A 27,433-nucleotide genomic window follows, 5' to 3' on the forward strand; every position below is an offset into this window, starting at 1 on the left:
CGTTTGACACCTCTTTCGATATTAGCGTATTAGCAGTCCACCCCTCAACTAGACTATTACCTAGAGATATATTAGTTTCTTTATTCACGCAAATGCTAAATAACATAAGAATATTCGTAGTATAAAATATAAAAGTTGTATTGCCCCTCTTCATTTACTTTCATTTTAAATTAAATTCACTTCGATAATTCTTTCCGACACAATTCCTCTTTAGTACTTTGGCATAAGATCCTCTGTGGGTGCTCCATGGAGTACTACAGTGAAAGTACTTTGGAAAGTACTCTCACGAATGTACTCTATGGAATACTCACAAACAAAGCGAGAGTGGGATCACCCACTCCTCTCCTAGGACATCGCAATGTTAATTGGAGCACATTTTTTGTATGAATACAGATTAGTTTTGGAATACTTCCAAAGGAGTGTTCCTTACATTATTTATGCAGTACTCGCGTTTTTTGAAGGGTAATCTTTAAGACTGGCGCTTAAGCGTTTGTAGGTTATATTTAAATCGCCAATTATATTAGACGCAATGAGGTTTCTTTTTAAATATTCTTACATAAAACCTTACAACAATACTTTTTATAAGTAGTATATTAATGTACTGGCACGCATATCATTTGCATTTATTTCTTCTCTTTCGCATTTATTTTTGAGTTAACCATATCTTTGAATTGTGATAAAATTTTGTTTTCACGCTTCTGCCGCTCTTCTTTGCTAAACATGGCCAAGGCGCGTTTTTCATCAGCCGAATAAATTTGATTTTCTTTGCGTATACGCACAGCTTCCATGCGACGATGTCTAGACGACAGAAAATGAATGTCAATTAGAAAACCGAGTACTAATTTTTAATAAAAGTTTCAAATGCACTTACCGACTACCGCTCATAACATAGCCGACCGACTCGAAGTTGGCGATTTCCTCAGAAGTTAAACCGATTTCACCTCGACGTGGTATACGTTTTCCTTCGGCTATATATGCCGCCATGGCCGCACCTTCACCAGGCAAAAGTGCAATTCCAAAATCCTTTTGACTCAATCCACTAGTCTGCCTTAATGTTGGCCCGAATTCCTCACCATCACCGACATTGACTCCTTGTGAAGTACCAGGTTTGTTTGCATTACTCCTTTTAGCTTCATCGCGTTTACGTTTTTTGTTTTTCTTATGTTTTTTAACTTTCTTTGTTTTAACTTTGGTTTTCTTTATTGGTTTAATACCATCAGCGGTCTTTTCTAACCAAGTCTCTTCTACAGTCTGATTATCCGAATCCGCGGAGCTATCACTCTCAGAGCTTGAACTTTCTGTACTTTCATCGGATGTTGATGAGGTACTTGAACTGGATGAATCACTAGAGCTCGACACATGTTTCTTCTTTTTGGTATGTTTTTTCTTTGATTTTTTCTTGCTCTTACTTTTATGCTTTTTAGATTTCTTATTTTTGCCTTTACCTTTTTTCTTTTTTGGTTTTTTGAATGTGTGATCAAGTATTTTCACATCTGGATCATCGAGCTCTTCATCGGAATATTTTTCAGGATGTGCAGGACTCTTTGCCCATACTTCTGGAGCGCCTTCTGTGCCAATTGTTTCACGTTGCCCTCTTCTCACTTCTAAGTAATTAGATGATCTTTTCTGCTGATGTTGATAGTTGCCTCCATTTTGCCTACCCCTAAAACCTATCCCAGCTCTAAACGGATTATTTCGCCGCCTATTATAGTTGTCCTCCTCGTCGAACATATCGTTAGGCCAGCGTTCAACATTATTTGTGCTGCCCTGTTCTTGGTATCGTGGAATTATATCACTGCTGTGTGATTTCGAAGGTCCGTCATCTCTTACTTTCTGCTTATAGCGACGTAGTTCTTTAGAACGTTTAGGTGATCTTGATCTGGATGAAGAACTGGAGCTGGAAGATGAATTAGACTTTGAACGTGCATTCCTTCGCCTGTGTATATCACGAGATCTTTGCCGGGCATCGCGTTCACTCGAACTGTGTTTATGCTTTTCAGACGCTTTCTGACGGCTGCGTGAACGACTCCTTGATCGCGATGGCATTGGGAGTTGAATTGCACTGCAAATGGTTTTTGGTTATTGCTGAAGGTTCTCTTTTCTGCCAATTACATATTTTTTGTGTATAAAACAAACCAAGTGTTGACAATCAATAGTGTGGCCAAGTCCGAACAATTTCTGAAGTCCTCTTTGGTAAAACAAACATATTACCCAGTAGAAATTATAACAAATATTATGCCAAAAACACATATACCTCGTGTTCCAATGACACATGAACCAGATACAGATAGAGAATTAACATGCAAATGCAACAATGTGAACTATGGATCACATTGTTGTTACATTTGCATGTTAAATCTCTATCCGTATCTGGTTCATTAGTCATTGGAACACGAGGATAGTTATTTCTGCGACACATGTGCAGAGGCCTCCGAGGTGTGGTGGTAGCGTACTCCGCGCACGACACCGAAGATCCTGGGTTGAAGTCCAGGGCGAAGAAACATGTAAAATTTAGAAACAAGTTTTCTGTTAAAGAAAGAGAAGCTCGTCCTGAAATCTCTTTGGAGATTATTGCGCTTTGCATTTATTTTTATTTTATAAATATTGTAACTTCTTGATACTAGATAAGTGCTGGCGCGTGAAAAAGCAAAGTTCTGCATAACAATGCGTAACAGAGTAAATAGCATCAAAATGGGTTTTTTTTTTTGCTCCCGCATTAAGAGCGGTACGCAGATCACAAGAAAGTAAAAATTCCATATAAAAACGCTCAAGAAATGCTTAAGAAAATCCCTTGTCGTAAATTTTCTTGAGGTAGTACGCAGTTTACAAGAAATTTAGTACCCTACTTTACTACTATTTTTCCATCAAATTTGTACCGGCAACACCGGTTTCCGCAAGAAATATGTCAATTGCCATATATTTCTTGAAAAAAAAAGGTAAACAAACTGGAAAAATTAGGTAAGCACGTGGTTTTTTAATTTTTCTGCAATAAATAATTATTATTTTATTTCAGAAATGGAAATAACAATAGCTGCAGCACCAAAACGCAAAAAGAGCATAGTGAATTTCACGGCGGAGGAGAAACGGGCATTTATAAGGGAAGTGACATTCTTTACATTTCTTTTGTTTATGTGCTCTTCTTCTTGCTTTTTTCACTATTCACCGTCGATTTTTAAACGTCAAAATTACATCCATACTATTATTTTTCACGCAAGAAAAAATGCTAAATTTTTCTTGAGCAATTACTTGTGATCTGCGTACAACTCTTTACCTGAAATTTTTAGTTGTTATTCTGCTATCTTATCTCGGTAATAGTCTAGTTGAGAGGTCGACTGTTAATATGCGTCAAAAAATATCGAGAGTGGTGTCAAACGACGCGTCTTGACGTCAGTATTTATAATCCGAAGGCGGAAAATAAAAATTTTAACTCGTTCGAAAGATATTATCGAAAAACTGAAAAATTACCCGCGGGGCCCTGCAAAACCGGGGGTGGGATCCACATAATTTTTGCGCAGAACACCTTTCTGCATTGGCGGCTCTGGCCGCGCGGCAATTTTATACGACAGCATGACGCTGCTAATACGCGTCCAAAAATATCGAGAGAGGTGTCAAAAGACGCGTATTGACCTCGACAACAAACGAAAACGGAAAAGAAAAAATTTAAGTCGTTCAAACGATATTAACGAAAACTCTAAAAACTTCCCACGAGTCCCTCCGATGCGAGGGATGGAATCGATAGTATTTTTGCGCAGAACACATTTCTGTATTGGCGGCCTTGGGCCGCGCTTATAAAAAATTACCCTGGGTGGGTCCAACACCGGTTTGGAGACCAAAACTATATCCGCGCAAAACACTTAAGTTCACAATTTTTTTCCGGTACCAGATTACAACAACCACATGAAAATCGCCAACTTCAACTGCAAATATAACCGGACAGAAAAAAATTTTTGTTTTCCGCCTTCGGATTATTATTGTCGAAATTAATACGTAGCGTATTAACAGTCGACCCCTCAACTTGACTTCTACCCCTATATGCTCTTAAACACTGTCTTGTAGCCTTCTCATTCCACTTATTTTCGAAAAAGCTAAGTTAATTGTTTAAATCAACTAAATTGTGATATGGTTCACCTCTCGCGCTTGGTTCGCAGTTTCGGGTTTTTCCTCCCAAAACTTTTTGGAAAACTATTCTTTCATGGATTTTATAGCTACGAAAGTTTATTTTGGGAGAAATAAGTTCAGTGACAATATTTAGAATTGTCGCTTTTGTTTTGACGCAACATTATCTTAGTTTTTGTAGAAGTTCAAGAATTTCCTGGAGGGTGACCACACTTCATAGCGTTAACGAAGCACACTTAATGCAACACTGCGGTATACAATTTTTGCAGCTGTCAGTTTTATAACTTCATCCAGTGTTCAGATTACAATAAATCCCTATGGTGAATATATATTGGCGTTTGTGGTAGACTCCGGCTTTATAAGTGGTTTTAAAATTATTTATAGTCAGAACAAAGTTATGAAAAAAGTTTCGAATTGTGCATTTATTATAATTTCAAAAATAAGTTGTTGATCCGCGGCATTACGCGTGATAAAAATAATAAATCAAAATCAAGTATGGTTAGGTTTACAACTATGCCATAGTCCGATTACTGTTCATTGCAGTTGTCAATTGTTGGTGGAAGTGACGTGTAAAGTTTTTCTGCATCGATTCTATTCGAAACTTTAATTAGTTTTTTATCCAATTTAAGCAAAAAACTCCAACCAAGCTACAATAAAATGGGTTCTTTCCGACGTGAAAAAGATGATGAAGATGAGGGTAAGCTCTAGGACAGTGAAACTGCATGAGCCCTAATTCAACAATACAACGGCTTATCGATTCATGAAGTCATGTTTTCGATTAAATAAATTTATGAACGTGGCTAAAAATAAACAAAATAATTTGTATATTCGATACTGTTTGTCTAATTTTGACTCATTAAACTATATACCTTTCACATTCTCAAAGAGCACTAACAAATCTTTTATCTAATTTCTCCAAAAGGCGCAACCAACATCTATCAAAATCTGGAGAAGACATCCGTTTTGCAGGAGACGCGTACATTTAATGACACGCCAGTCAATCCACGCAAATGCATTCATATACTCACAAAAATTCTCTATCTCATCAATCAGGGCGAACAATTGGTTGCACGTGAGGCTACCGATTGCTTTTTCGCTATGACAAAATTATTCCAGTCGAAAGATGTTGTTTTACGTCGCATGGTTTATTTGGGCATCAAGGAGCTTAGTTCCATAGCAGAAGATGTCATAATTGTAACAAGTTCATTAACAAAAGATATGACCGGGAAGGAAGATCTATATCGCCCATCTGCTATACGCGCTCTATGCAGCATTACAGACAATACAATGCTACAAGCAGTTGAACGTTATATGAAGCAATGTATTGTTGATAAGAATCCAGCAGTGTCATGTGCTGCACTTGTCAGCTCATTACATTTAGCCAATACTGCTGGCGATGTAGTAAAACGTTGGGCTAACGAGGCACAAGAAGCTTTAAATAGCGATAATATTATGGTACAATATCATGCACTTGGGCTGCTTTATCACATACGTAAATCAGATCGATTGGCTGTATCTAAATTGGTGAACAAGTTGACACGTAGTTCCATGAAGAGTCCATATGCAGTTTGCATGTTGGTGAGTAGAAACATATATTCTAAAATAAGAACAACTTTAAGTCGTGTAATATTGCTCCACAGATTCGTGTCGCTTGCAAGCTTATCGAAGAAGAAGGTATTTCTGCGGATGATATGTCGAATTCGCCGATGTTTACATTTATCGAATCATGTTTGCGGCACAAGAGCGAAATGGTTATCTATGAGGCCGCACTTGCAATTGTCAGTTTGAAAAATACAAATACACGTGTGCTCTCGCCTGCATTCTCGATTTTACAATTATTTTGCAGTTCGCCAAAAGCCACTTTGCGTTTTGCAGCCGTGCGCACACTTAACAAAGTAGCAATGACTCATCCTACTTCTGTTACCAAATGCAATTTGGACTTGGAAGGACTTATAACTGATTCGAATCGTTCAGTTGCTACTTTAGCTATTACAACTTTATTAAAGACAGGCGCCGAATCATCAGTTGAGCGTTTAATGAAACAGATTTCATCGTTTGTTGCTGAAATTTCAGATGAATTTAAAGTTGTTGTTGTCCAAGCTATATGCGCTCTCTGCTCTAAGTATCCACGTAAACATACAGTATTAATGAATTTCTTAAGTGGCATGTTGCGCGAGGAAGGTGGCTTGGAATATAAAACTTCGATTGTTGACACAATTATTACAATAATAGAGGAGAATGCTGAAGCTAAAGAATCGGGTCTATCGCATCTATGTGAATTTATTGAAGATTGCGAACATGTCTCGCTTGCTGTACGTATTCTGCATTTGCTTGGCAAAGAGGGACCATTCGCTAGTACACCTTCAAAATATATACGTTTTATTTATAATCGTGTTATCTTGGAAAGCCCTACTGTACGTGCTGCAGCTGTTACAGCACTTGCACAGTTTGGTGCATCTTGCCCTGCACTGATCACAAATATATTAGTGCTGTTGAGCCGTTGTCAAATGGATCCCGATGATGAAGTGCGCGATCGCGCTACATATTATCTACACCTGCTGGAATCTAACAAACCTGAAATTTATAAACATTATATTATTGAACGGGAAACATGTTCAATAGCTTTATTGGAGAAAGCATTGACAGAACATCTGCATGGTGATTTGAGCGCTCCATTCGATTTGACAGTTGTTCCAAAGGCTACTGTTGTCAAAGAGGAAGTCGCTAATGAAGCAATGTTGATTTCAAATAGTGAGTTAGACGTGCATTTGTTTCTTTTTGTCATATTTTAATTAATAATATTTTTGTTTATTAGCGCCACGACCGAAAATCACACGAGAGGAAGAAAGCTCTGCACGCTTATCGCAATTACCGGGTATACACGTTTTGGGGCCCATACATCGTACCGCTGCTCCCATACAACTAACTGAAAGCGAAACTGAATATACAGTACAATGCATTAAGCATATATTCGCTAATCATGTCGTATTTCAAGTGAGTTGCAAAAAAATTGGCAGACATAAGAATTTTGCATATGTAGAATATTTTTTGTTTCAGTTTGATTGCCTCAATACTTTGCCTGATCAAATTTTGGAAAATGTGCGCGTTGAACTGACTATACCAGAAGGATTTACCACGCGCGCTGTTATACCATGTGCAAAATTGCCTTACAATGATTTGCAGACCACGTTTGTTATTGCCGAATTCCCACCAGACATTGCTAGCTCAGCTGGTCTGTATTAAACATGAAAATAGTTTCATTAACTGACATCAAATATTTAATTGTTTTAGCAACGTTTGGCGCTACATTACGATTCGTGGTGAAAGATTGCGATCCAACTACAGGTGAACCCGACTCTGACAGCGGTTATGAGGAGGAATATATGCTAGAAGATCTGGAAATCACAGTTGCTGATCAAATTCAGAAAACGAAAAAGAGTAATTTCCAAGTTATTTGGGATGGAGCAGATTCCGAAGGTAAACAAAAAAATTTATACATATAATATGAATTTCATTTTAAATTTTTTCCTATATCACCAGAATGGGTTGAAGCCGAAGATACATATTCACTTTCCGCCGTGAGCACGTTGCAAGAAGCAGTTAATACAATCTTGAAATTCCTCGGTTTGGGTGCAGCAAATCTCTCGGAGAATGTGGCGGAAGGCACGCATACACATACTTTACTATGTTCAGGTAACTGCACAAGATATGAATGTAAATAAAATATATCCAACTTCAACTAAAACCTTCTCTACACTTTTATTATCGGCAGGCGTATTTAGAGGTGGCGTCGACATTTTAGTGCGTTCGAAGCTAGCCTTATCGGATGGTGTTACGATGCAGCTAACGGTGCGCACTACAGATCCAGATGTGGCTGAGCTTGTAACATCTGCAATTGGATAGGATACACCTTCTTAATTAACGATAGTAGAATAGCATAAAACGAATAACAAAGTTATCAAGCTGGTTAAGTTTAAAATGAGAATAAAGCGAATGCGATTACAATTACAGACATGCAAAGCGATGAAGAGCACTAAAATAGCATTAGTATACAATTTAGCGAGAACAATTGTTAGTTTTGAGTAAACAAATGTAAGTTTTGAAATGTTATAATTGGCTTACAATATCACAAAAATAGTTTACACATTAAAATTTGTAATGCGATTGATATAATTACAATTTCTAGAGGAGCTTGTTCTATTAAAAACATATATTATCTTTATTTTTGTAAGAGTGATATGATTGACTAAACAAAAAAACATGAACTTATTCCATAATTTAAATATGTCATATGTTATTATTTCTATTTCTGTTATAAACATATAAGAATGCAAAAAAAAAACCCAATAAAAATATAGCAAACTAAAGTGGCATTGTATTTACTCCATATATGCAAATAAATATCAATAAAACATTGTCAAAAACCCTTAAGTGGAGTAAAAATGTAATGCTTGGTTTAATAAAACTTATAACATATACTTTTCTTGTTTTTCATATTATCTTAAGTTTTTGGCCTTGGAACCGTTTGAAAGTTGTGCGTTTATTTTACGACCTCTTGCAAACTGTTCTTATGTAAAAAGAAATACAACACCCATATGCCATGTCTGAGTGACTGCCAATTGTTATTAAACTGTTTCAATGAAAACAAAACTACATCAATTGTCAGTCACCGAGGAATATGAGTGTAAAACTGTTATGTCAAATTTCATGTAAATATTCTTTGTTTGTTATAGTACGTCATTAACCACGAATAGCAAATGCAGTTCTGACTTGATAATATTGTTAAAGCATTTATGTATTTGTGTCAACAAACCGCATAGAATATACTAATTATGCCTTATCGCACCTTTAGACGTCACTCAACACATGTAGAGCTGCAATAAGATTTGACTGAAAGTCGTCAAGATGTCAATGAAAGTTAACAAGAGTATTTAAATTTTATTATGCAGCTATTTTATGACGCACATTGGGGTATTTTGTACAACAACCAATTTAAATTTTAATCTTAAACTAATTAAAACTGTTTGAAAAGTTTATATCTAAAATTAAGGCGCAGTATATAATATAATTCGAAAACAAATTGGCTCGAAATACTTTTTTTTTTTTTTTTGCAGCTAATTCTTGCTTAGTATAAACAAAAATCCATAGCGTGTAAAAATATTTGCATAGCAACAAAGTCGCGTCTATTCCGATCTACACTCGCAATAGGAGGGAAATGTATTGTAGCTTAATTGTAATTTCCTGAGTTTGAAGGGAGAATTCTGATACTGAATTGTAATTTCCTGTATTTGAACTTGAATTGTAAATTCATGAATATGAATTGCAATTTTCTAAACTCGAATTAATTGATTTTTGAATTGGAAATGAAAGTTATGAAAATTAATATTAAATTACTAAATTTTAATTGTAACTCCGTATTAAATTCCATATACGAATTATGATATTTTGAATATAAATTGTAACTTTCTCTGATAAAGTTATATATTTTCGTCGACTGATTCGAAAATCACCCTATACATGACTGTCTTTTAAAAACTCCCTGCCGAAATTTTTTTCAAGAGCGTTCTATCTTAGCATAAATTCACTACACCCACTGTGCTTCAGAACAAGCAAAATCTGCTCTTTTGGTTATGACGAACAAAAGTGTTGATGTTTCAAAAATAGAGAAATAAACATACTTAAAAATCAAGATGTCAGTTGATTGACCATATTTTTGGCATAATGCCCGAGCGCGCGCGGGTATATAAACAGAGTAGCGACAAAATATGACTAATTGGATGAATTAGATTTATACGAGGAAAAAAAAAAAGAATTTAAATTAATTTAAAAAACGAATAATGTATAACCGAACAATAATAAATAAATTTCATTAATATTACATTAAGTATTCCTCTGCGCTACCAAATAACGAACTCTTGCACTAAATATTATTCATCACATTTGCCATATGCCCCAAAATATCTAGCCGCTTCAAATCATCATACATCGATACTCTCTCTCTTCGCAGATATTCTGCGCCAGCATCTTTCTAAATTGAAAACAATTTCATAATGAGGAGCGTTCATTGAAAATTATTTACTAAAATACAGAATCAGTGTGAACGCGCTATTCAAACAGAAAACTACTTGCGATTCGCGCTAACGCACAATTTTAGGCCCAACAGTTGAAAGTAAAAGTAGAGCAAAAAGTAAAAAGTGATTGTCCATAAATAAATAAAACAAAATATAATTAATTATTCATGCTTTCTTCAATGTGCATCTTATGTGTTATCGTATTAAATCTTAATTAAGCAATTTACTGTTATGTCTTAAACTGGAAAGGTACATACATACATATATATGCACTTAAATCCATAGCATATGGCATATACTGCATAGTCAACGCAAAGTCCAAGCATCCCAAGTACATATTTTAAAAGGCAAACGCACTGTGTGTACGGGAGGGAATATGTTTCGTGTCTCGCAGGAGATTCGCTTGAACACAAGCAACAATAACAACAATGCTGAAGTGACGCGGTACTGCAACACCACAAATGTCGACAGTGAAAATGATTGTATTTTTGGAAAATACCAAAGAACCCCAGATGCGGGTGAGTATGCATATGTAGGGAAAGCTTCTGGTTTTTATTTTTGGTCATTGTTATGATTTTGTTTCTGGCTTTTTTTTTTATTCTGGAAAATGTTTTGCTTGTGTGTTATAAATACGCAACTAATTTACGGAATGGTCGATTTTTGTTTATACATCTTACATAAATAGGTACATATACATGTATGTACATATGTATATACAATAGACTGGGTCGGTTTATTAACCGATATCGTGCCATCGATTTTTCGATAGGATTTCGGCTCAGGAAAAAAAGTTACTTACGCATACCCAAAAAAATAATTTTCGAGTCTGCGAAATTTCATTTTTTGCTTTTTTTTCGGCTTTGATTTTTAAGGTTTTTTTCATGAACTACTAAAAAATTTTCCTTTCATTGTAAAATTTTCATGCATACCCTGTCCGATCCAAAAATGTCCGCTAAAAACGTCGTTTGGGTCGGGTCGGACAGGGTATAGTTATGAAATTTTTTTTAGTAGGTCATGAAAAAACCTTAAAAATCAAAGTCGAAAAAAGTAAAAAAAAATAAATTTGCCAGGCTCGAAAATTATTTTTTTGGGTATGCGTAATGGAACTTTTTTCCTGACCCCAAATCCTATCGAAAAATCGATGGTGTGATATCGGTTAACTTTCGTCCATACAAACCGAGCCGCCCTAATGTACACAATGTCTGTAATGTCTTTTAATGCATTTGAAAGTTTTGGCCAGTACTTCAATACTTTATTACATCTCATCTTACCCACATCGCCTATTGTAAGATTGCCCTATCTCGACTGCCGGCTCATGTATGTTGTATGATGTGTTTCGTCGAAGGCTGCCATAGCACTCAGCCAATCCGTGTGTAGAGGTCCCACCTCCCTAAATTATAGGTTAGGCTGAACTGGTAGTTCCGTAAACACCACAGATAAACCTTATGTGTTCATAGTGTTACCAGACATTTGCTCGACGATCAAACTGAAGCAGTAATTGTTGTTGTTTTTGTATTAACGATAAAGACACTCCCCGAATGCTTTGGGGAGTGTTATCGATGTTTATGGTCCTTTGCCGAAAACACCATTAAGGTACTATCCCGACCATCTCGGTAACCATTAATATGACCACATTAAACCTTCTAGACCATCCCGCTCTCCCTACCACCTAGTTCCACGAGGAGAGTCATTCCAAAGTAGTCGGCAAAGTCGTATGCCGATAAATTTTCAGCGAACGCCGTTCTCAATGTCAAAGACCCGAAACTCGCCGTTGAAGAAAGCAGACTTCCCAGGAAGACGCGTGCCACTCAGTCACAACTTCGATCTGGATACTGTCTAGGTTAAAATCTTACATTTGCTCGACGGCCAAATGCAATGTGTGTCATGCACATGAGACCATCCAACTTTTCAACTCCAATGTGGTACCAACGCCTCAAATACCCATGTTTGTTTGGTGCAACCCTGTTGAAACTGCAAGTTTCCTTGGACTTCCGTTAGAGGATATTGATGACAATCTCTGACTGATCGCAGTGGATGGTGCAAAATCCGTCGGTAAAATGTGAGAATGGTGGAGAAGTGAGCGGATGGCTGATACCACATCCAACCGGGAATTTGGGTGAACGGTCGACAAATGACGAAAAGTATCTGTAGATATGTTAAAGGTGAATCGGTTGGCTGGTGGCCAGAACGCCGATGGAGTAAGGTGATGGTGGATATTCGGATGGTGGGAGGAGGAAGGGGATTCGTTGAATGGTCGTTGGTTTTTATTGTTGTAACGATAACCGTTTAGACGGTTAAGCGCCAATTAAGTAAGTAAGTAACGATAAGGATACTTCCCCGAAGGCTTTGGGGAGTGTTATCGATGTGATGGTCCTTTGCCGGATACAGATCCGGTACAACACATTTGGCGTTTGCCATCTCCTTTTGACGATCTCTACGCTAGAGCAATAAAAAAGTAGAATCAGCTTATGAGATGAGCCAACCATATAAGCGATACCCGTAAAGCGGTGCTTGATGAAATTTCTACTTAAGTATAAGAGGTACTAAACTATTTGAAAGGTTTATGCCCTCGCGGTACGCAATTGTCTTTCATTAACTGATTGCTTTTATAGTGCAGGCGAGTATAGTGATAACAGTAGGTGCGACTGTTTAGCCTATCAGCTAGGAGTGTAATTATTTGTGATGTTACTGAAAGAGGAACTAGCTCGACTACCATGGGAACGACTATTTTTGCGCATTGAACCTTTGAATCTTTGGATTTCAGTCGCCTCTTACGACAGGTATGCCTTACCGAGGGTATATTCTAAGTCCACTTACCTGCTAGTCGTCGGTTCCTGCGGCAATCGCGTCTAAGGAAATAATATTGGAGGCAGTTGCAGGCATTCCAGAAAACCGCCGGCTTTACTACCAAGTCGTGTCATCTTATAAGACCTCAAGACAATTTATACAGACAGGCGCAAATGTCAAGGGGGGGGGGGGGGGGGAGGGCAATCATCGCACCACAATTAAGCTAGGACTGGACGGAGCAAATAGCCCCGCATACACTTCCATCATATTCGGGATGTGTTTATCTCGCTGCAATAGTAACTTTTGGAGCAAAGATCCTTGTGGGCTATTTCGTTAATATTGGACATTCTACCTTTTTTAATATTAAAGCTAAATTCGTTCTTGTCCAGAGAACCTAGTCCGCTGGCAGCTTTTGAATTAAATTTTAGAGGTAATACTTAAGCAGGAAACTTTAAAATTAAGAACGCATTTTTTTTTTCAGATGCATATCCTACCGAAAATCCATTGGTATTCATCGCACCAGAACTAACTGATCCGAGCAAAGTTAGTCTTCTACACTTTCCGAATGGTGCCATGAGGAAGAACTCTGAGGTGGATTTCGTGATCAAGCGCAATGGTGTTAAAGGAAATTTCGACGTTAAGGTGAGATTTTAAACACGAATGGTACATCTGTATGTAAAACTGCTTTAAGTCCCCTGTCTACAGGTGTCGGCAAGTCTGTTAAATAAATTAATAAATGCAAGGCGCGATAGCCTCCTTAGAGATTTAGGCCCGAACCTCTCGGGACGGGATCTACATGTTTAATGCCGACTCCGAACGGCAGATGAATTTTCACTGAGAAGCTTTTCATTGCAGAAATACGATCGGAGTAATTGTCAAATCACGATCTTCAGTGTGGTAGGTGGAGCACGCTACAATAACACCACGGTGGCCGCAAACTACTACGTTTTTAGTAGATATTTATGGCCTAACATTAGGTAAATTTTTTAGGATGTTATAGTGGCCACTGTTTTATGGGATTGCACTGCGAAAGAGTTCAGTCGTAGCTGTGAGAGAAAAGGGGAAACAGAAAGTGTTGTTCAGGTAATTTGCAGGTTCCCTGCTCAAGGGGAGTTATGGAATGACTGCTTCGCATAGTGTTCGACTCCAAAATCGAGTAGACAGTGTCAAAACCAAAACTAGGACGAAACCGATTCCAATACCGGAAATGAGACCAGGGTGAAAACGGAACCGAGTATTGGTCTGATTCTGGAAACGAAACCAGAATCGAATTCGGCGCCATAAGATATTGCCAAACGCTTCTTCGATGTGCAGAAAGCCCCCAAACTTCATTTCTTCCGCCTTTATATATTTATTCTAATAGATCTATAAATTTGTTCATTCCATTACAGATTGAGAATCCTTCCGGTACAAGCGTTATCATGCCTTTACAAATTATTGACCCAGAACGTTTAAATGTGCGTTTTTGCTTAAGCGAGGCTGGCCTCTATAAAGTACACATTAAGTTAAATTCCGTGCCATTACCTAAATCACCATTTATAATTATCTCAATTTGTGGCGAACCCGAGAGCAATGCCCGCAAAATGGAATGTAAGTTAGCTAATAATTTGTTTTTTTTTTTTTTTTTAATCTTTATATTTTCTCCACCCACTTCGTACATACATAGTGCCTATTTTCAAATCAGATGCAAGTTGTGTGACCTACCGCGGACTGGGTCTAACACACATTTCACTCGATGAAAAAAATGAGTTTTATGTTGATGGCTCAGCAGCGGGCAATAATATGCTATTCGTTGGCATATTCGGACCGAAAGGACAATGCGATGAGGTTATAATTAAGCATTGCGGAAATAATACTTATAAAATAACATATGAAGTGCATGATTCAGGCGATTATTTGCTGGTTGCTAAATGGGGTGACGAACATATACCGGGCTCACCATTCCAGTTAACAGCTATGTAATGTGGCAGTGTTGATTGCACTATGACGATGGCGTGGTTGGTTCACATTTCGATTTAGATTACCAAATATTCTACAGTCTGTACTTAATTTAATTTTAAATGTTATAGAATAGAAGCTTTGAATAAAAAGTAAAAAAAAAATTGTTTGACTGTTTATCGCGTGATTAAGCCCTACTTTGGGTAACTGCGCAATTTGAAGTAGCGCTTCGATTATATTCTTGCCACGATAGCAGAATCTGTTCGGAATCGGCATAAACTTATTTGTCCGCCAACTCTTAGGAAAAATTAAAAATCAGCACCCAACAAATTGGAAGAGAGGCCTTAGCCTATTCGGAGGTTTACCACGCCAAAATACAATTACATACAAAACCCTTGGACAATGTTTTTATCGTTACTAGAATGAAAAGTCCTAAATAGTTTTCAATTTATGTATATTCTTCAACGTATACATATCCGTGCTGCTGTGGTGTGGTTGTAGCGTGCTCCGCCTCTCACACCGAAGGTTCTGGTAGAAAAAACATTCTCCAATGCGAAATAAGTTTTTTAAGCGGTCTCGCCCATCAGCAGTGGTTGGGCAAATAATCCAAGCGTGTTTCTGAACTGAAGAGCATCCCAGTGAAAATTAATTTGCCTTGCAGATGCCGTTCGGAGTCGGCATAGAACATGCAGGTCCCTAAAACTCCTCGGAGGTAATCCCGCAAAGTATTTTTCTTTCATTTCTGCTCACAGCTCACTCCCTTAACTAACTTCCATATACGCCGTTGGCATCACAGTTATGACCTCTGTCTATCGGATACTGCATGCGCCGCCATCACATCTTCTCTCGACACAGTTCATTATTCCGATCGGTATATCATAAGGGATATTTTGACAGACGGCGGCCGCCGTGGTGTGATGGTAGTGTGCTCCGCCTACCACACCAAATGATCCCGGGTTCACGCACCGGGAAAAGCAACATCCAAATTTTAGAAACAAGTTTTTCAATTACAAGAAAATCTTTCTTAGCGGGGTCGCCCCTCGGCGGTGTTTGGCAAGCACTCCGAGTGTATTTCTGCCCTGAAAAGTTCTCAGTGAGAACTCATCTGCCTTGCAGATGCCGTTCGGAGTCGGCATGAAACATGTAGGTCCCGTCCCGCCAATTTGTAGGAAAAATTAAAAACGAGCACGACGCAAATTGGAAGAGCTCTCTGCGGAGGTTATCGCGCCTTACACTTTTTTTTTTTTTACTTTTCAATTGTCTACTCAGTCCAAAGTAGGACTTGTTAATAAGAGTAATTTCTATTGAATTTCTGGTCTGACATTGCTTTTACTGTTAACGATGGCTCCGAAATGGACGAAGTTCTACTCACCGCAAGGGTCAGTCATATTGAATAAACATTTAGACGCATTTGTTAAGATCAATGAAATCAATTTTATCAGCACAGGTCAGCATTTATCAGCTTTTAAAATAAATTGGCTCGGAGAGGTCCCTATATAGATGATGGTATTGCGATATTAAATATGCTGATTCTTTAGAAACTAGCGTGGTATGCGGGGTCGTTATTCTCGTGGATTGGACAGAGCACAATCTGGAGCCATACGCTCGAACGAACATATTTTGCACAGCAGTTCATGCATGCTTTTTACCAACTCTTCGTCTATTCCTTCGTGTCCCGTGTCATAAATGATTGGGGTACCGGATTCGTCATCTCCCTCGCTTTCTAGCTCTGAAAAGAAGTATTCCCTCCATAACATATACAAATAAAAATATAGGTAACACACATGTTCATAAAAAATCCCGCCAGAAATTAACAAATTTCCTCAGACCATAGCGTTTCAAATCTATGAATTGAAACGCTATGGTCTGAGGAAATTTGTTAATTTCTGGCGGGATTTTTTATGAACATGTGTGTTACCTATATTTTTATTTGTATATGTTATGGAGGGAATACTTCTTTTCAGAGCTAGAAAGCGAGGGAGATGACGAATCCGGTACCCCAATCATTTATGACACGGGACACGAAGGAATAGACGAAGAGTTGGTAAAAAGCATGCATGAACTGCTGTGCAAAATACGTTCGTTCGAGCGTATGGCTCCAGATTGTGCTCTGTCCAATCCACGAGAATAACGACCCCGCATACGAATATTGGCGCTCAAACAATCATCACATTTTCATACTGTTGCTTCGCTTTCATGATAATTATGTACCACAACAGAAATAGTATTTATTTATTTATATTTATATACATATACATGTATGTATATTCGTTGTGCTAATGACCATTTTATTTAAGGCATTTGCCTTTGGCTCCCCAACTCTCTTTGCATTCATATATTTTATTGTATATAGTTGCCCTTTGGAGCTTCAATTGCGCCACTGTCTGCAGCGGTGCCGTTGTCGTTGCGTTGTTATGGTCGGCTAATGCGTTATCGAAGCCAGTGATACAACTACAACAAAACATAATGATGATGACCGGCAAATAGCTCCACAGTATATTCGACCGTATTAAAAAAAAAAAAAACATCACATGTTTATTTGAATGGAGCATGTTACTTACTTACTTACTTAATTGGCGCTTAACCGTCTAAACGGTTATGGCCGTCCAACAAGGCGCGCCAGTCGCTCCTTCGCTCCGCCAACCGGCGCCAATTGGTCACACCAAGGGAGTTTAAATCGTTTTCCACCTGGTCCTTCCAACGGAGTGGGGGCCGCCCTCTACCTCTGCTTCCATAGGCGGGTTCCGATAGAAACACTTTCCTGGCCGGAGCATCATCTTTCATTCGCATAACATGGCCTAGCCAGCGCAGCCGCTGCGTTTTAATTCGCTGGACTATGTTGATGTCTGCGTATAGCTCGTACAGCTCATCATTAAATCTTCTTCGGTACTCGCCATCGCCAACGCGTAGAGGTCCATAAATCTTTCGAAGAACTTTTCTCTCGAACACTCCCAAAGCCGCTTCATCTGCTGTTGTCATGGTCCATGCTTCTGCCCCATATAGCAGGACGGGTACGATAAGTGACTTGTAGAGTATGATTTTCGTTCGCCGAGAGAGGACTTTACTTTTCAATTGCCTACCTAGTCCAAAGTAGCATTTATTGGCAAGATTGATTCTTCGCTGGATTTCAGTGCTGATGTTGTTGCTAATGTTGATGCTGGTTCCCAAATAAACGAAGTCTTTTACTATTTCGAAATTATGGCTGCCAACAGTAGCGTGGTTGCCAAGGCGCATATGCGCTGACTCTTTGCTCGATGACAGCAGGTACTTCGTTTTGTCCTCATTCACCATCAAACCCATCTTTACCGCTTCTTTTTCCAGCTTGGAGTAAGCAGAACTAACAGCGCGGGTGTTTAGGCCGATGATATCAATGTCATCAGCATATGCCAGTAATTGCACGCTTTTATAGTATATTGTTCCAGTGCGGTTAAGTTCTGCAGCTAGTATAATTTTCTCCAGCATCAAATTAAAGAAATCGCACGATAGGGGGTCACCCTGTCTGAAACCTCGTTTAGTTTCGAACGGCTCGGAGAGGTCCTTCCCAATTCTGACTGAGCTGATGGTGTTGCTCAACGTCATTTTGCACAGCCGTATAAGTTTTGCGGGGAAACCAAATTCAGACATAGCGGCATATAGGCAGCTCCTTTTCGTGCTGTCGAAGGCGGCTTTAAAGTCGACGAAGAGGTGATGTGTGTCGATTCTCTTTTCACGGGTTTTTTCCAAGATTTGGCGCATTGTGAAAATCTGGTCGATGGTAGATTTACCAGGTCTGAAGCCGCACTGATAAGGTCCAATCAGCCGGTTCACGGTGGGCTTCAATCTTTCGCACAATACACTTGAAAGGACCTTATATGCGATATTAAGAAGGCTGATTCCACGATAGTTGGTGCATTTTGCAGTATCCCCCTTCTTGTGGACTGGGCAAAGAACACTTAGATTCCAACCGTCGGGCATGCTTTCGTCCGCCCATATTTTGCTAAGAAGCTGCTGCATGCGCCTTACCAACTCCTCGCCGCCGAACTTGAATAGCTCCGCAGGCAATCCATCAGCGCCCACGGCTTTGTTGTTTTTCAATCTGGTTATTGCTATTCTAACTTCGTCATAATCGGGCGGGGGGACATATATTCCATCATCATCGATTGCGGGATCGGGTTCTTCATCTCTGCGCGGTGAATTGCTGCCTCCATTTAGGAGAGCAGAGAAGTGTTCCCTCCATAATCTAAGCACTCTCTGGACATCAGTTACAAGGTCGCCGTTTTCATTCCTACAGGAGTTTGCCCCGGTCTTAAAACCTTCCGTCTGTCGCCGTATTTTTTGGTAGAATTTTCGGGCGTTATTCCTGGTGGCAAGCAGCTCAAGCTCCTCGCACTCACGCCTTTCTGCTTCTGCTTTTTTCTTCCTGAAAAGGCGTCTCGCTTCCCTTTTCAACTCACGATAGCGTTCACACACTCCTCTTGTCGCGCTCGCTTTTAACGTAGCCCTGTAGGCAGCGTCTTTTCTTTCGGTTGCAACGCGGCATTCTTCATCATACCAGTTGTTTTTTCGTGGCCGCCGGTAACCAATTTTTTCCTCGGCGGCAGTATGAAGTGCTTTGGAGATATGCTCCCACTGCTCCTGTATTCCTTCAGGATGAGTTGTGCCCTCAGAGAGCAGGTGTGAGAGTCGAGTTGCGAAATCATTGGCAGTCTGTTGTGATTGAAGCTTTTCGACGTCTAGCTTTCCTTGTGTTTTTTGTTCCTTGTTTTTAGCCGCGTTGAGGCGGGTGCGTATTTTGGCTGCAACGAGATAATGGTCCGAATCGATGTTAGGTCCTCGGATCGTTCGCACATCTAAAACACTGGAGGCATGCCGTCCGTCTATCACAACGTGATCGATCTGATTGCGAGTATTTCGATCAGGAGACAGCCATGTAGCTTGATGTATCTTTTTATGCATGAACCTTGTGCTTGATATGACCATGTTTCGAGCACCGGCAAAGTCAATCAGCCTCAGTCCGTTAGGAGAAGTTTCATTGTGTAGGCTGAACTTTCCGACTGTAGGGCCAAAAACACCTTCTTTGCCCACCCTGGCGTTAAAGTCGCCAAGCACGACTTTTATATCATGACGGGGGCAGCGCTCATATGTGCGTTCTAATTGTTCATAAAAAGTGTCTTTCACCTCATCGTCTTTCTCCTCTGTCGGCGCATGGGCGCAGATGAATGATATATTAAAAAATTTTGCTTTTATTCGAATAGCGGCGAGACGCTCGTCCACAGGCGTGAACGCCAGCACTTGGCGACAAAGTCTCTCTCCCACCACGAATCCGACGCCGAAACTGCGCTTATTCGCATGGCCACTCCAATATATGTCACAGTTTTTGATCTTCTTTCTTCCTTGCTTCGTCCAACGCATTTCTTGGATGGCGGTGATGTCAGATTTTGCTTTGACGAGGACATCAACCAGCCGGGCATCTGCACCAATCCCATTCAGGGAGCGGACGTTCCAGGTGCATGCCCTCAATTCATTGTCCTTCAAACGTTTGCCATGGTCGTCATCAATAGAGAGTGTATTTATCCGAGGCTTGTTGTTATATTTCATTGGAGTATGGTTTTACGTGGCGGGTCCCAAGCCCAGCGCACAACCCGCTCAGCGGGGGTGAAAATATTACTTGGCACGTTTATATAGCGAGCCGCTTGCTCCAAGACAGACGCCCGCTTGCAGCCGCACCTAGAGGTGTACAGACGCTGCCGATGAAATCTCCCCCGGCTAGCCCTTAAACCGATTATGTCAGAGTGGCCTAGCCAGGTTGTCGCCTTCTCACATTAGCTCACCGCTAAACGGGTGTTTAGCGGCTACCCAGAGGATACTTGGCCGCAAGCGACCGGCAGTAGTGAGCTGCTTGAACCGCATGCAAAAGAATCGCTCTGGCCATTCCCAGGTGAATGGCGGTCAGAAGCTTTCCCCACTTTCGTGGACTTCTACACACGACCCCACCCTCCTGGAGCATGTTATCAAATCTTAATCTGATCCTATAAAAAGCCAGTTCACACATCACAAACTTCCTATCGATAATGCTTTATTACTTTCTTTATATTTGAGGCTTTTCATGTCAAGTGTGCGCATTCGAAAATCGAACCGAAGTCCATCAGAGTCCGAAGAAATGTTGTCTGTGAGATTTTGTGTTTTGGTTATTTATTTTTTCTCAAAATAAAAACCATATTCTGCGGGGCTTTGAAGCTTTTGGAATTCACCGTGCTACAGTTTCAAGCCCCAAAAGTAAAAAAATTATGTTATCCCACAAACTGGTCTGTACACTTTTTGTAGGGAAATAAATACTCATGAGGCGACTGCGGGTGTTACAGAAAAAAGTTCTTCCAAGGAATTACGAACCTCTACACGCTAGTGTACTGAAGAGGATGTAATGATGAGCTGTACGAGCTTTACGCTGACATCAACCTAGCACAGCGAATAAAAACACAGATGCTACGCTGGATAGGCCATGTATGCAAATGAAAGATGCTGATCTCACTAAGAAAGTATTCTTACCGTAACCCACCTATGGAAGCAGAGGAAGACGGCGGCTGCACCCCTCTGCAAGAACCAGATGGAAAACGATTAAAATTCGTTGCCTATGTATTCACTTATGAAAACGTACAGGCCACTCTGTGGGGAAATGTCAATTTTTATGGTTTTTGGACTATGAATCTTTCGGGTTTCGTCATGCTACATTTTCAAAACCCAAAAAGCTTTAAAAATTTATGAGTTTTCCGATATGACAGTTATTTAGTTGTTATTCTTAGAGGAACTCGTGTTACCTTAGGCTTTTCGCCAATTTTTTTTCTTCTAATATAAATGTATGTATATATCGTTGGCTTAACTCACTGCTGCCTCATACAAAAATACAAGTCGCGATAGCCTCCGAGGAGATTTTAGGAACTTCTCTTCCGATTTGCGTGGTGTATGTTTTTTTTCTACGAATTGGCGGGATGGAACCTACATGTTTTACGCTGACTCCGAACGGCATCTGCAAGACCGATGAGCTTTTCATGGCAGAATACACTCGGAGTGTTAGCAGAGGGGCGACACCGCTTAGAATATTTTTTTCTAATTGAAAAAAACTTTTTTCTGAATTCTTGATATTGTTTTGCCCCAGAAATTCAACCCAGGATCTTCGATGTGGAAAACGCTAGCACCGCATCACGGTGGCCTCCTCTCAAAGGCCCTAACCAACATTTTTTTTAAACTGCGCTTGTCGCAGATGCTGTTATGGCATATTAAAATACACCCTCTGTAAAAATTTCAAATTATTAGAGCTAATAAGAACGAAGATATGGCACTTTGAAATTGCCATATCTGCAAATGGCGAGCTCAATTCACAAAGGTCATAACCAATAAACTTTTCACAGGTTTCGGTAGGTATCATATATTTTGATACATCTCCAGTAAAAATTTGACAGTGTTGGAACCAATAACTACGAAGTTATGACCAGACCTGTTAAATAATGAATTTTAATGATTATTAATTATAATGAGGTTTCCTCAGCCAATTGTTTAATGATTAAGTACCAGTAGGTATGCCCTTTTAATGATTATTAATTAATTATTTTCATAAAAAATTTTAATTAATTAATTAATTATTTTTAATTGCATAATTAACACAAACAATGTTGATTATTTTTAATTATTTTTTCGTTTGTCTTATGGAATGACAACATAATTATTTGATTGTTTTAATTATTTTTGATTATTTTTAATTACATAATTAATATAATTATTTGATTAATGGCAATTAATATTGATTATTTAAATTACATAATTAATACAATTAAATGATTATTTTTGATTAATTTTAATTATTCCTGTGTTTTTCAAGCATCGCAATATATTCAACAAAGTAAAGAAAATATTACAAGGATATTTATCTCTGAACGGGCAGTATAGTAACGTAAAAGAAATACATAGATACATAAGAATAACAAACAAGGGAAAAAGTACATTGTTTTATTAAATATCAACTAATTACACAATATTACACGACATACGGGTTCTATTTTTTTTATTATTAGGTACAAGGAAGGGGATTACATATACACAAACAAGTAAAGATTATATAAGCGTGTTAAAAAAGATTAAGTGCTGTTTGCATTTGCTTTAAATGAAACGAGTTTTTCAAATGAAAAACTCATCAAACATTGACGCCTTGGAGAATTTATAATGCCTGCGAAATGGAAAAGCCTCTCAACTGGAGCAGACGATGTCAGTAGAGTGTTAAATAATATTGGCACTTCTTTCAGTATTTGGTGTTTTTTGTTTTAATTTCCACATCTATGAAACAATCGCGTAGGTAGCTGTAAAGTTGACTTTGAATAAGGATCCTAAAAATTTCTTTAGAAGGTGAAAATTGCGCAGCACTTGGGTCATTTTCATTATCTACAATTAACTTTGAATATTTTTTTAATAATTTATGAATGTGAACAAAGTTATTTAACATCATCCTCGAAATGTAATTATTTCGATCGCGATGACGTTTGGTTAGTGTTCGTACCGTCGACTTCAAATGAAAGTTTGCCTTGTTGATAATACAAGCATATGGTTGATACAACTCTTTCGTATATAAAATCTTCGAGCAAATCACTGTTTGTCTTCTGCAACACCTTGAGCCAGTTGACTTTAACATCTGGTGTTAAAACAGAAGCAGATATTGCAATATTTGCTTCGCGAGCTAAAGAAAAGAAAGTATTGAAACGTTGCCTTAACTGCGCTTCTAATTTTTCCGAAATAAAGCTTAAAAATTTATCGTTTCTTCTACTAAGTTTCTTTAGTTTTTTGCTTAGTGTCATGCGCACTGGAAGCAAATATCCGTACGCAACGTTTCCTCCCCTTGCAAAAAATTAGGACTGCATTATACAGATATATAATTGTGAACACCCGAATATCAAATTACAGGAAGATTTGTTTGAAGCTGATGCGGAGCTTTCGAACTCTTTTTCTTTTGATCCGTTTTGGTAAATAAGTTGGATCACGAACAACGTCGCCCGCAGAGAAATCCACCATATTTTCTTCTCCAACCATGTTGTCGAGATACATTTTCTCTGCAAATAATTCATAATGTGTAGGCTTATTGAATGGTCAACAAATTTGTACAGATATATACTTAAGTCTGTGGTGTAATAAGGCAAAATTTACGCCCTCTAATTTGGTTTTTAAAAGTTTTCACAAAAAGTAGCGACACTTGATAATATCAGTAAGAATAAATATTTATCTTATATTTCTTGAGTTAGCACAAGTATGTACATACAATAGTACATTTGGTTTCAGCCACTTATTTCTTACTTCAAACATTTTCTTTTTCATGTTAATAATTCAAAATAATCATGTAATTGGAAATAATTAGATAATTAAATATAATTAAGTATTGAAATTAATCAATTAATTAAATTTAATTAATAATTGTTTGATTAATTTAAATTTTTTGATTAATTTTAATTGTTTGATTATTTTTAATTACTCAATTGTTCTTAATCATATGATTGTCTTTAATTTAAAACAATGGGTACATTTTTTGTTTATTTTTGATTATTTTTTTAATTAATTAATTATTAATTGCTAGGTGCTGTGCAAAAAATTAATTAATCATTAAAATTAAAAAGGGAAACGAAATTAATGATTATTAATGTTAATGGAAATTTAACAGGTCTGGTTATGACACTTTTAAAAATCCATACATGTATGGATGAAGTCATTGTGAAAATATAATGAGTTTTGCTTCTCCGTAAAATTTGAAATTTGTTGGTTGGAACCTTTGTGAATTAAGCTAATGATATGTTCCTAGCACAACTTTCAAGTCATATAAAGCCGAAGCAATCATCAATATCTAAAAAGTCGTCCTTTAAATATACAGATGCGAGACCAAGTTTTTCAATTTTGTTTGGCATGTGTTAAGGTAAGTCTTGCAAACTCTATTTTCTTATATATGTGAAATTTTCCCCGTATTTCATAAGAAAAATCAGGCAAATTAAATTGAGCGGAAATAAACCGCAAATGACTTCCTTCATACGACCTAATGTACATACATATGTATATGTTCTTGTTTATTTTTGAAGTTGATTACTTTACATTATGTTGGAAAACATAATATACATATGCACATTCGTACATTAACTTGTTTTTGTGAGTAATGATGGCACAACTCTCTTCACATCCTACATTATCTCTGTGGCATCTGATGTTCCAACATTATGCGAATGAGTGTAGTTATTGTGATATTGTTCAATGCTCTTAAATCATTTAAGTTAAATGACTTAAATGCGGTAGTAAATAATTATATGAAGTTAGATAGATTATAGAAATATGAAAAATAACATACAATGCTCAAAGTTGTAATTTTCACTAAAAATAATTTTTCATTTTAATAGCATTTTTTCTTCACAAGTACACAATACTTAGTGTTAGAGTTCCTATTTCGACCATTTTCATTGTAGAATTCCACAAAGCTTGAATGAATTAAATGCGAACTTAGCAGTTACTTAAGTTTATAGAACTTTATGAATGACTTTACTGTTTAAGGCTCGGTTTTTCAGATTTTAGTTTCAGTTATAGTCGACTACAATTTAAACTTGACACTTAGGTCTACAATATACAGTTTTTTTTAATGATTTGGGAAAAATTTAAACAACGTGACATCAGGACGGACAAGGCGACAGCTGTTTCGATTATACCTTGTGCATTCAGCCACGTTATGCCTTAGTTCGGGTTCAAATCCCACTCCCGGGAGAAAAGGCTTTGAAGAGATTTACAAGGTATAATCGAAACAGCTGTCGCCTTGTCCGTCCTGAAGTCACGTTGTTTAAAATTTTCCCAAATTATTAATTAAAAATTACTTCAAATAAAAGTTTTTAATACAATTAAAGCAATAAGGATAATCCCCGCTTAAAACTCATACTAATAAACAACATTGGTTAATTCGTTTCCCACATTTAAAACAATAAGGGTAATTCCCGCTTAAAACTCATACAATATAAAGTTTTGTTGCTCAACTTGGTTTAAGCGGCCAAAGTGGCAGGGTTATACTGTACTCAAATTTAACTGGTGTTTGGACTCGCAACCGGGCCTTATTCAGAAAATATTGCAAAATTGATACAAGGATCCCTGAAATACTATCTATTTTTCCTAATACTTTTACAATTAAAAAAAATACATAGTTTTCAAAGCTAAAAGTCGGCTTACGGCTATTTTTTGCAATGAGGCACCGCCTTTGTGGTATATTAGAGTACAAAAATTCAAATAAAAACATTTCAAGATGAAAATTTGTATAGTAAAAATTTAATTACTGACTTAAGACGTGCTAACCTACAAAATTTACTAAACGATTTTGACACTAATTTGTTGCAGATTTTGGTGCTCGGTGACCGACAGTTGTTACAGTTTTGTTTTAATTGGACACTTTCAGGAAACACAAATATTGAGCAGTGATATTTTTCTGAACGCGCCGTTGAGTAATTACGATCCGCTCAAAGGTTGAAATTTAACGTCAAACTACTGAACAGAAATATTTTCCGCTACATTTTCTCAACATGTTTATTCATGTCTAGCAGTTCTTTGACATTTTAACGAATTAGCTTAGGTTGGTTATAAATAAAATTTGTCTTCTTAATATTATGGTGAAGTGTAAAAACAATTACAGAAGTCCTTTTCCTTAAAATTTAAGGATAAATATTTCATTTGAAAGTTGGCTTAACTCGCCGTTCATAAAACAGAACGCCGATTCCCCTGCAAAACCATCTATCGACCAACTGCAAAACCGTCTCTGACTGCATTTGAATTTTACAGAAGAGCAGAAAAAGGGTGTTAACCTATTTTCTTTACGATTTTTTATGATAGATTAAAGTAATCCTTCTTTCTAAATATGTTAGAACATAAAGTTTGTGTATACTTAAAAATGCTCCTGTTTTTCACCCGTTATGCGCTTTATATATGTAAGTGAAAAGGCCTAAATGCAATTTTGGAGCCCAAATTCAATTTTACCGTTATTTTAAAAAATTGACATTAAAATATGAAAGCTATGTATCTTTTGGATAGAGTAGCATTGCTACATGGTGGTATTTGAACAGTAAAAATTTTAGTTTACTTTTAAAACTTTTAATACCAATTTGGCTTTTATATATACCAATGCCAGAAAGTATCATATTAAAACCGAAAAATATTAAAACGCGACAATCAGCATTGAATAAAGTTTTGTTTCAAAACCATTTTGGATTAAAATTTATATTTCATGGTCTTAAAATAAAACTTTTTAGAATTAAAACACAAATTTAATACCAAAAGTTTAAGTTCAATAGCAACTGGTATTAAAAGTAAGATCCCACTTTTTACAGTGTGGGTGGTTTTTGCAATTCGTAGACAGATGGTTTTGCAATGGCGTCGACGAAAATTTCTATCACTTAATTGACGAAAACATGTTTGCAACGTATTAACAAAAATAGTGTTCTCTGCATGGCGCAACGATACAAGGTGGCAGCATGGAACAGCTGATTATAAACTTT

General features: G+C 37.7%; 4 protein-coding genes across 4 annotated transcripts in view; 3 read left to right on the forward strand and 1 right to left on the reverse strand.

Moving 5' to 3' along the window:
• Window positions 1–61: 61 nt before the first annotated feature.
• Window positions 62–2,170, reverse strand: LOC137238341 (NKAP family protein CG6066). The gene is made up of 2 exons (XM_067763205.1): window positions 872–2,170; window positions 62–798 (listed from the first exon to the last, which is right to left on the reverse strand). The coding sequence occupies exons 1-2, from the start codon at window positions 2,044–2,046 to the stop codon at window positions 624–626; spliced, it is 1,350 nt and encodes a 449-aa protein (XP_067619306.1). The 5' UTR covers window positions 2,047–2,170; the 3' UTR covers window positions 62–623.
• Window positions 2,171–4,467: 2,297 nt separating this feature from the next.
• On the forward strand, window positions 4,468–8,594 carry gammaCOP (coat protein (coatomer) gamma). Its single transcript, XM_067763202.1, has 8 exons — window positions 4,468–4,813; window positions 5,039–5,694; window positions 5,757–6,867; window positions 6,932–7,110; window positions 7,174–7,348; window positions 7,408–7,593; window positions 7,657–7,809; window positions 7,889–8,594. Exons 1-8 carry the CDS (start codon window positions 4,774–4,776, stop codon window positions 8,017–8,019), a joined length of 2,631 nt encoding a protein of 876 aa, XP_067619303.1. The 5' UTR covers window positions 4,468–4,773; the 3' UTR covers window positions 8,020–8,594.
• A 151-nt stretch (window positions 8,595–8,745) lies between these two features.
• On the forward strand, window positions 8,746–15,071 carry LOC137238343 (filamin-A). The gene is made up of 4 exons (XM_067763209.1): window positions 8,746–10,705; window positions 13,456–13,616; window positions 14,366–14,564; window positions 14,641–15,071. The coding sequence occupies exons 1-4, from the start codon at window positions 10,564–10,566 to the stop codon at window positions 14,934–14,936; spliced, it is 798 nt and encodes a 265-aa protein (XP_067619310.1). The 5' UTR covers window positions 8,746–10,563; the 3' UTR covers window positions 14,937–15,071.
• LOC137238342 (myb/SANT-like DNA-binding domain-containing protein 1) overlaps window positions 13,480–27,433 on the forward strand; it is a 33,819-nt gene continuing 19,865 nt past the window's right edge. Inside the window, exon 1 of the mRNA XM_067763207.1 lies at window positions 13,480–13,616. The gene's annotated coding sequence lies outside the window, so the exon portion shown is untranslated. The remainder of the gene's footprint in view (window positions 13,617–27,433) is intronic.

Source organism: Eurosta solidaginis, chromosome 1, assembly GCF_040869045.1.
Source record: "Eurosta solidaginis isolate ZX-2024a chromosome 1, ASM4086904v1, whole genome shotgun sequence".
Classification (NCBI taxonomy): Eukaryota; Metazoa; Arthropoda; class Insecta; order Diptera; family Tephritidae; genus Eurosta; species Eurosta solidaginis.

What these genes read in the sequence shown, in the direction of transcription:
- gammaCOP (XM_067763202.1), top strand. Translation starts at nt 4,774, where the DNA reads ATGGGTTCTTTCCGACGTGAAAAAGATGATGAAGATGAGG. An exon ending in CATATGCAGTTTGCATGTTG is followed by an intron (nt 5,695 to 5,756) that starts GTGAGTAGAAAC and finishes ATTGCTCCACAG; the next exon opens with ATTCGTGTCGCTTGCAAGCT. An exon ending in ACATACTTTACTATGTTCAG is followed by an intron (nt 7,810 to 7,888) that starts GTAACTGCACAA and finishes TATTATCGGCAG; the next exon opens with GCGTATTTAGAGGTGGCGTC.
- LOC137238341 (XM_067763205.1), bottom strand. Translation starts at nt 2,046, where the DNA reads ATGCCATCGCGATCAAGGAGTCGTTCACGCAGCCGTCAGAAAGCGTCT. An exon ending in TATGTTATGAGCGGTAGTCG is followed by an intron (nt 799 to 871) that starts GTAAGTGCATTT and finishes TCTGTCGTCTAG; the next exon opens with ACATCGTCGCATGGAAGCTG.
- LOC137238343 (XM_067763209.1), top strand. Translation starts at nt 10,564, where the DNA reads ATGTTTCGTGTCTCGCAGGAGATTCGCTTGAACACAAGCAACAATAAC. An exon ending in AAGGAAATTTCGACGTTAAG is followed by an intron (nt 13,617 to 14,365) that starts GTGAGATTTTAA and finishes ATTCCATTACAG; the next exon opens with ATTGAGAATCCTTCCGGTAC. An exon ending in CAATGCCCGCAAAATGGAAT is followed by an intron (nt 14,565 to 14,640) that starts GTAAGTTAGCTA and finishes GTACATACATAG; the next exon opens with TGCCTATTTTCAAATCAGAT.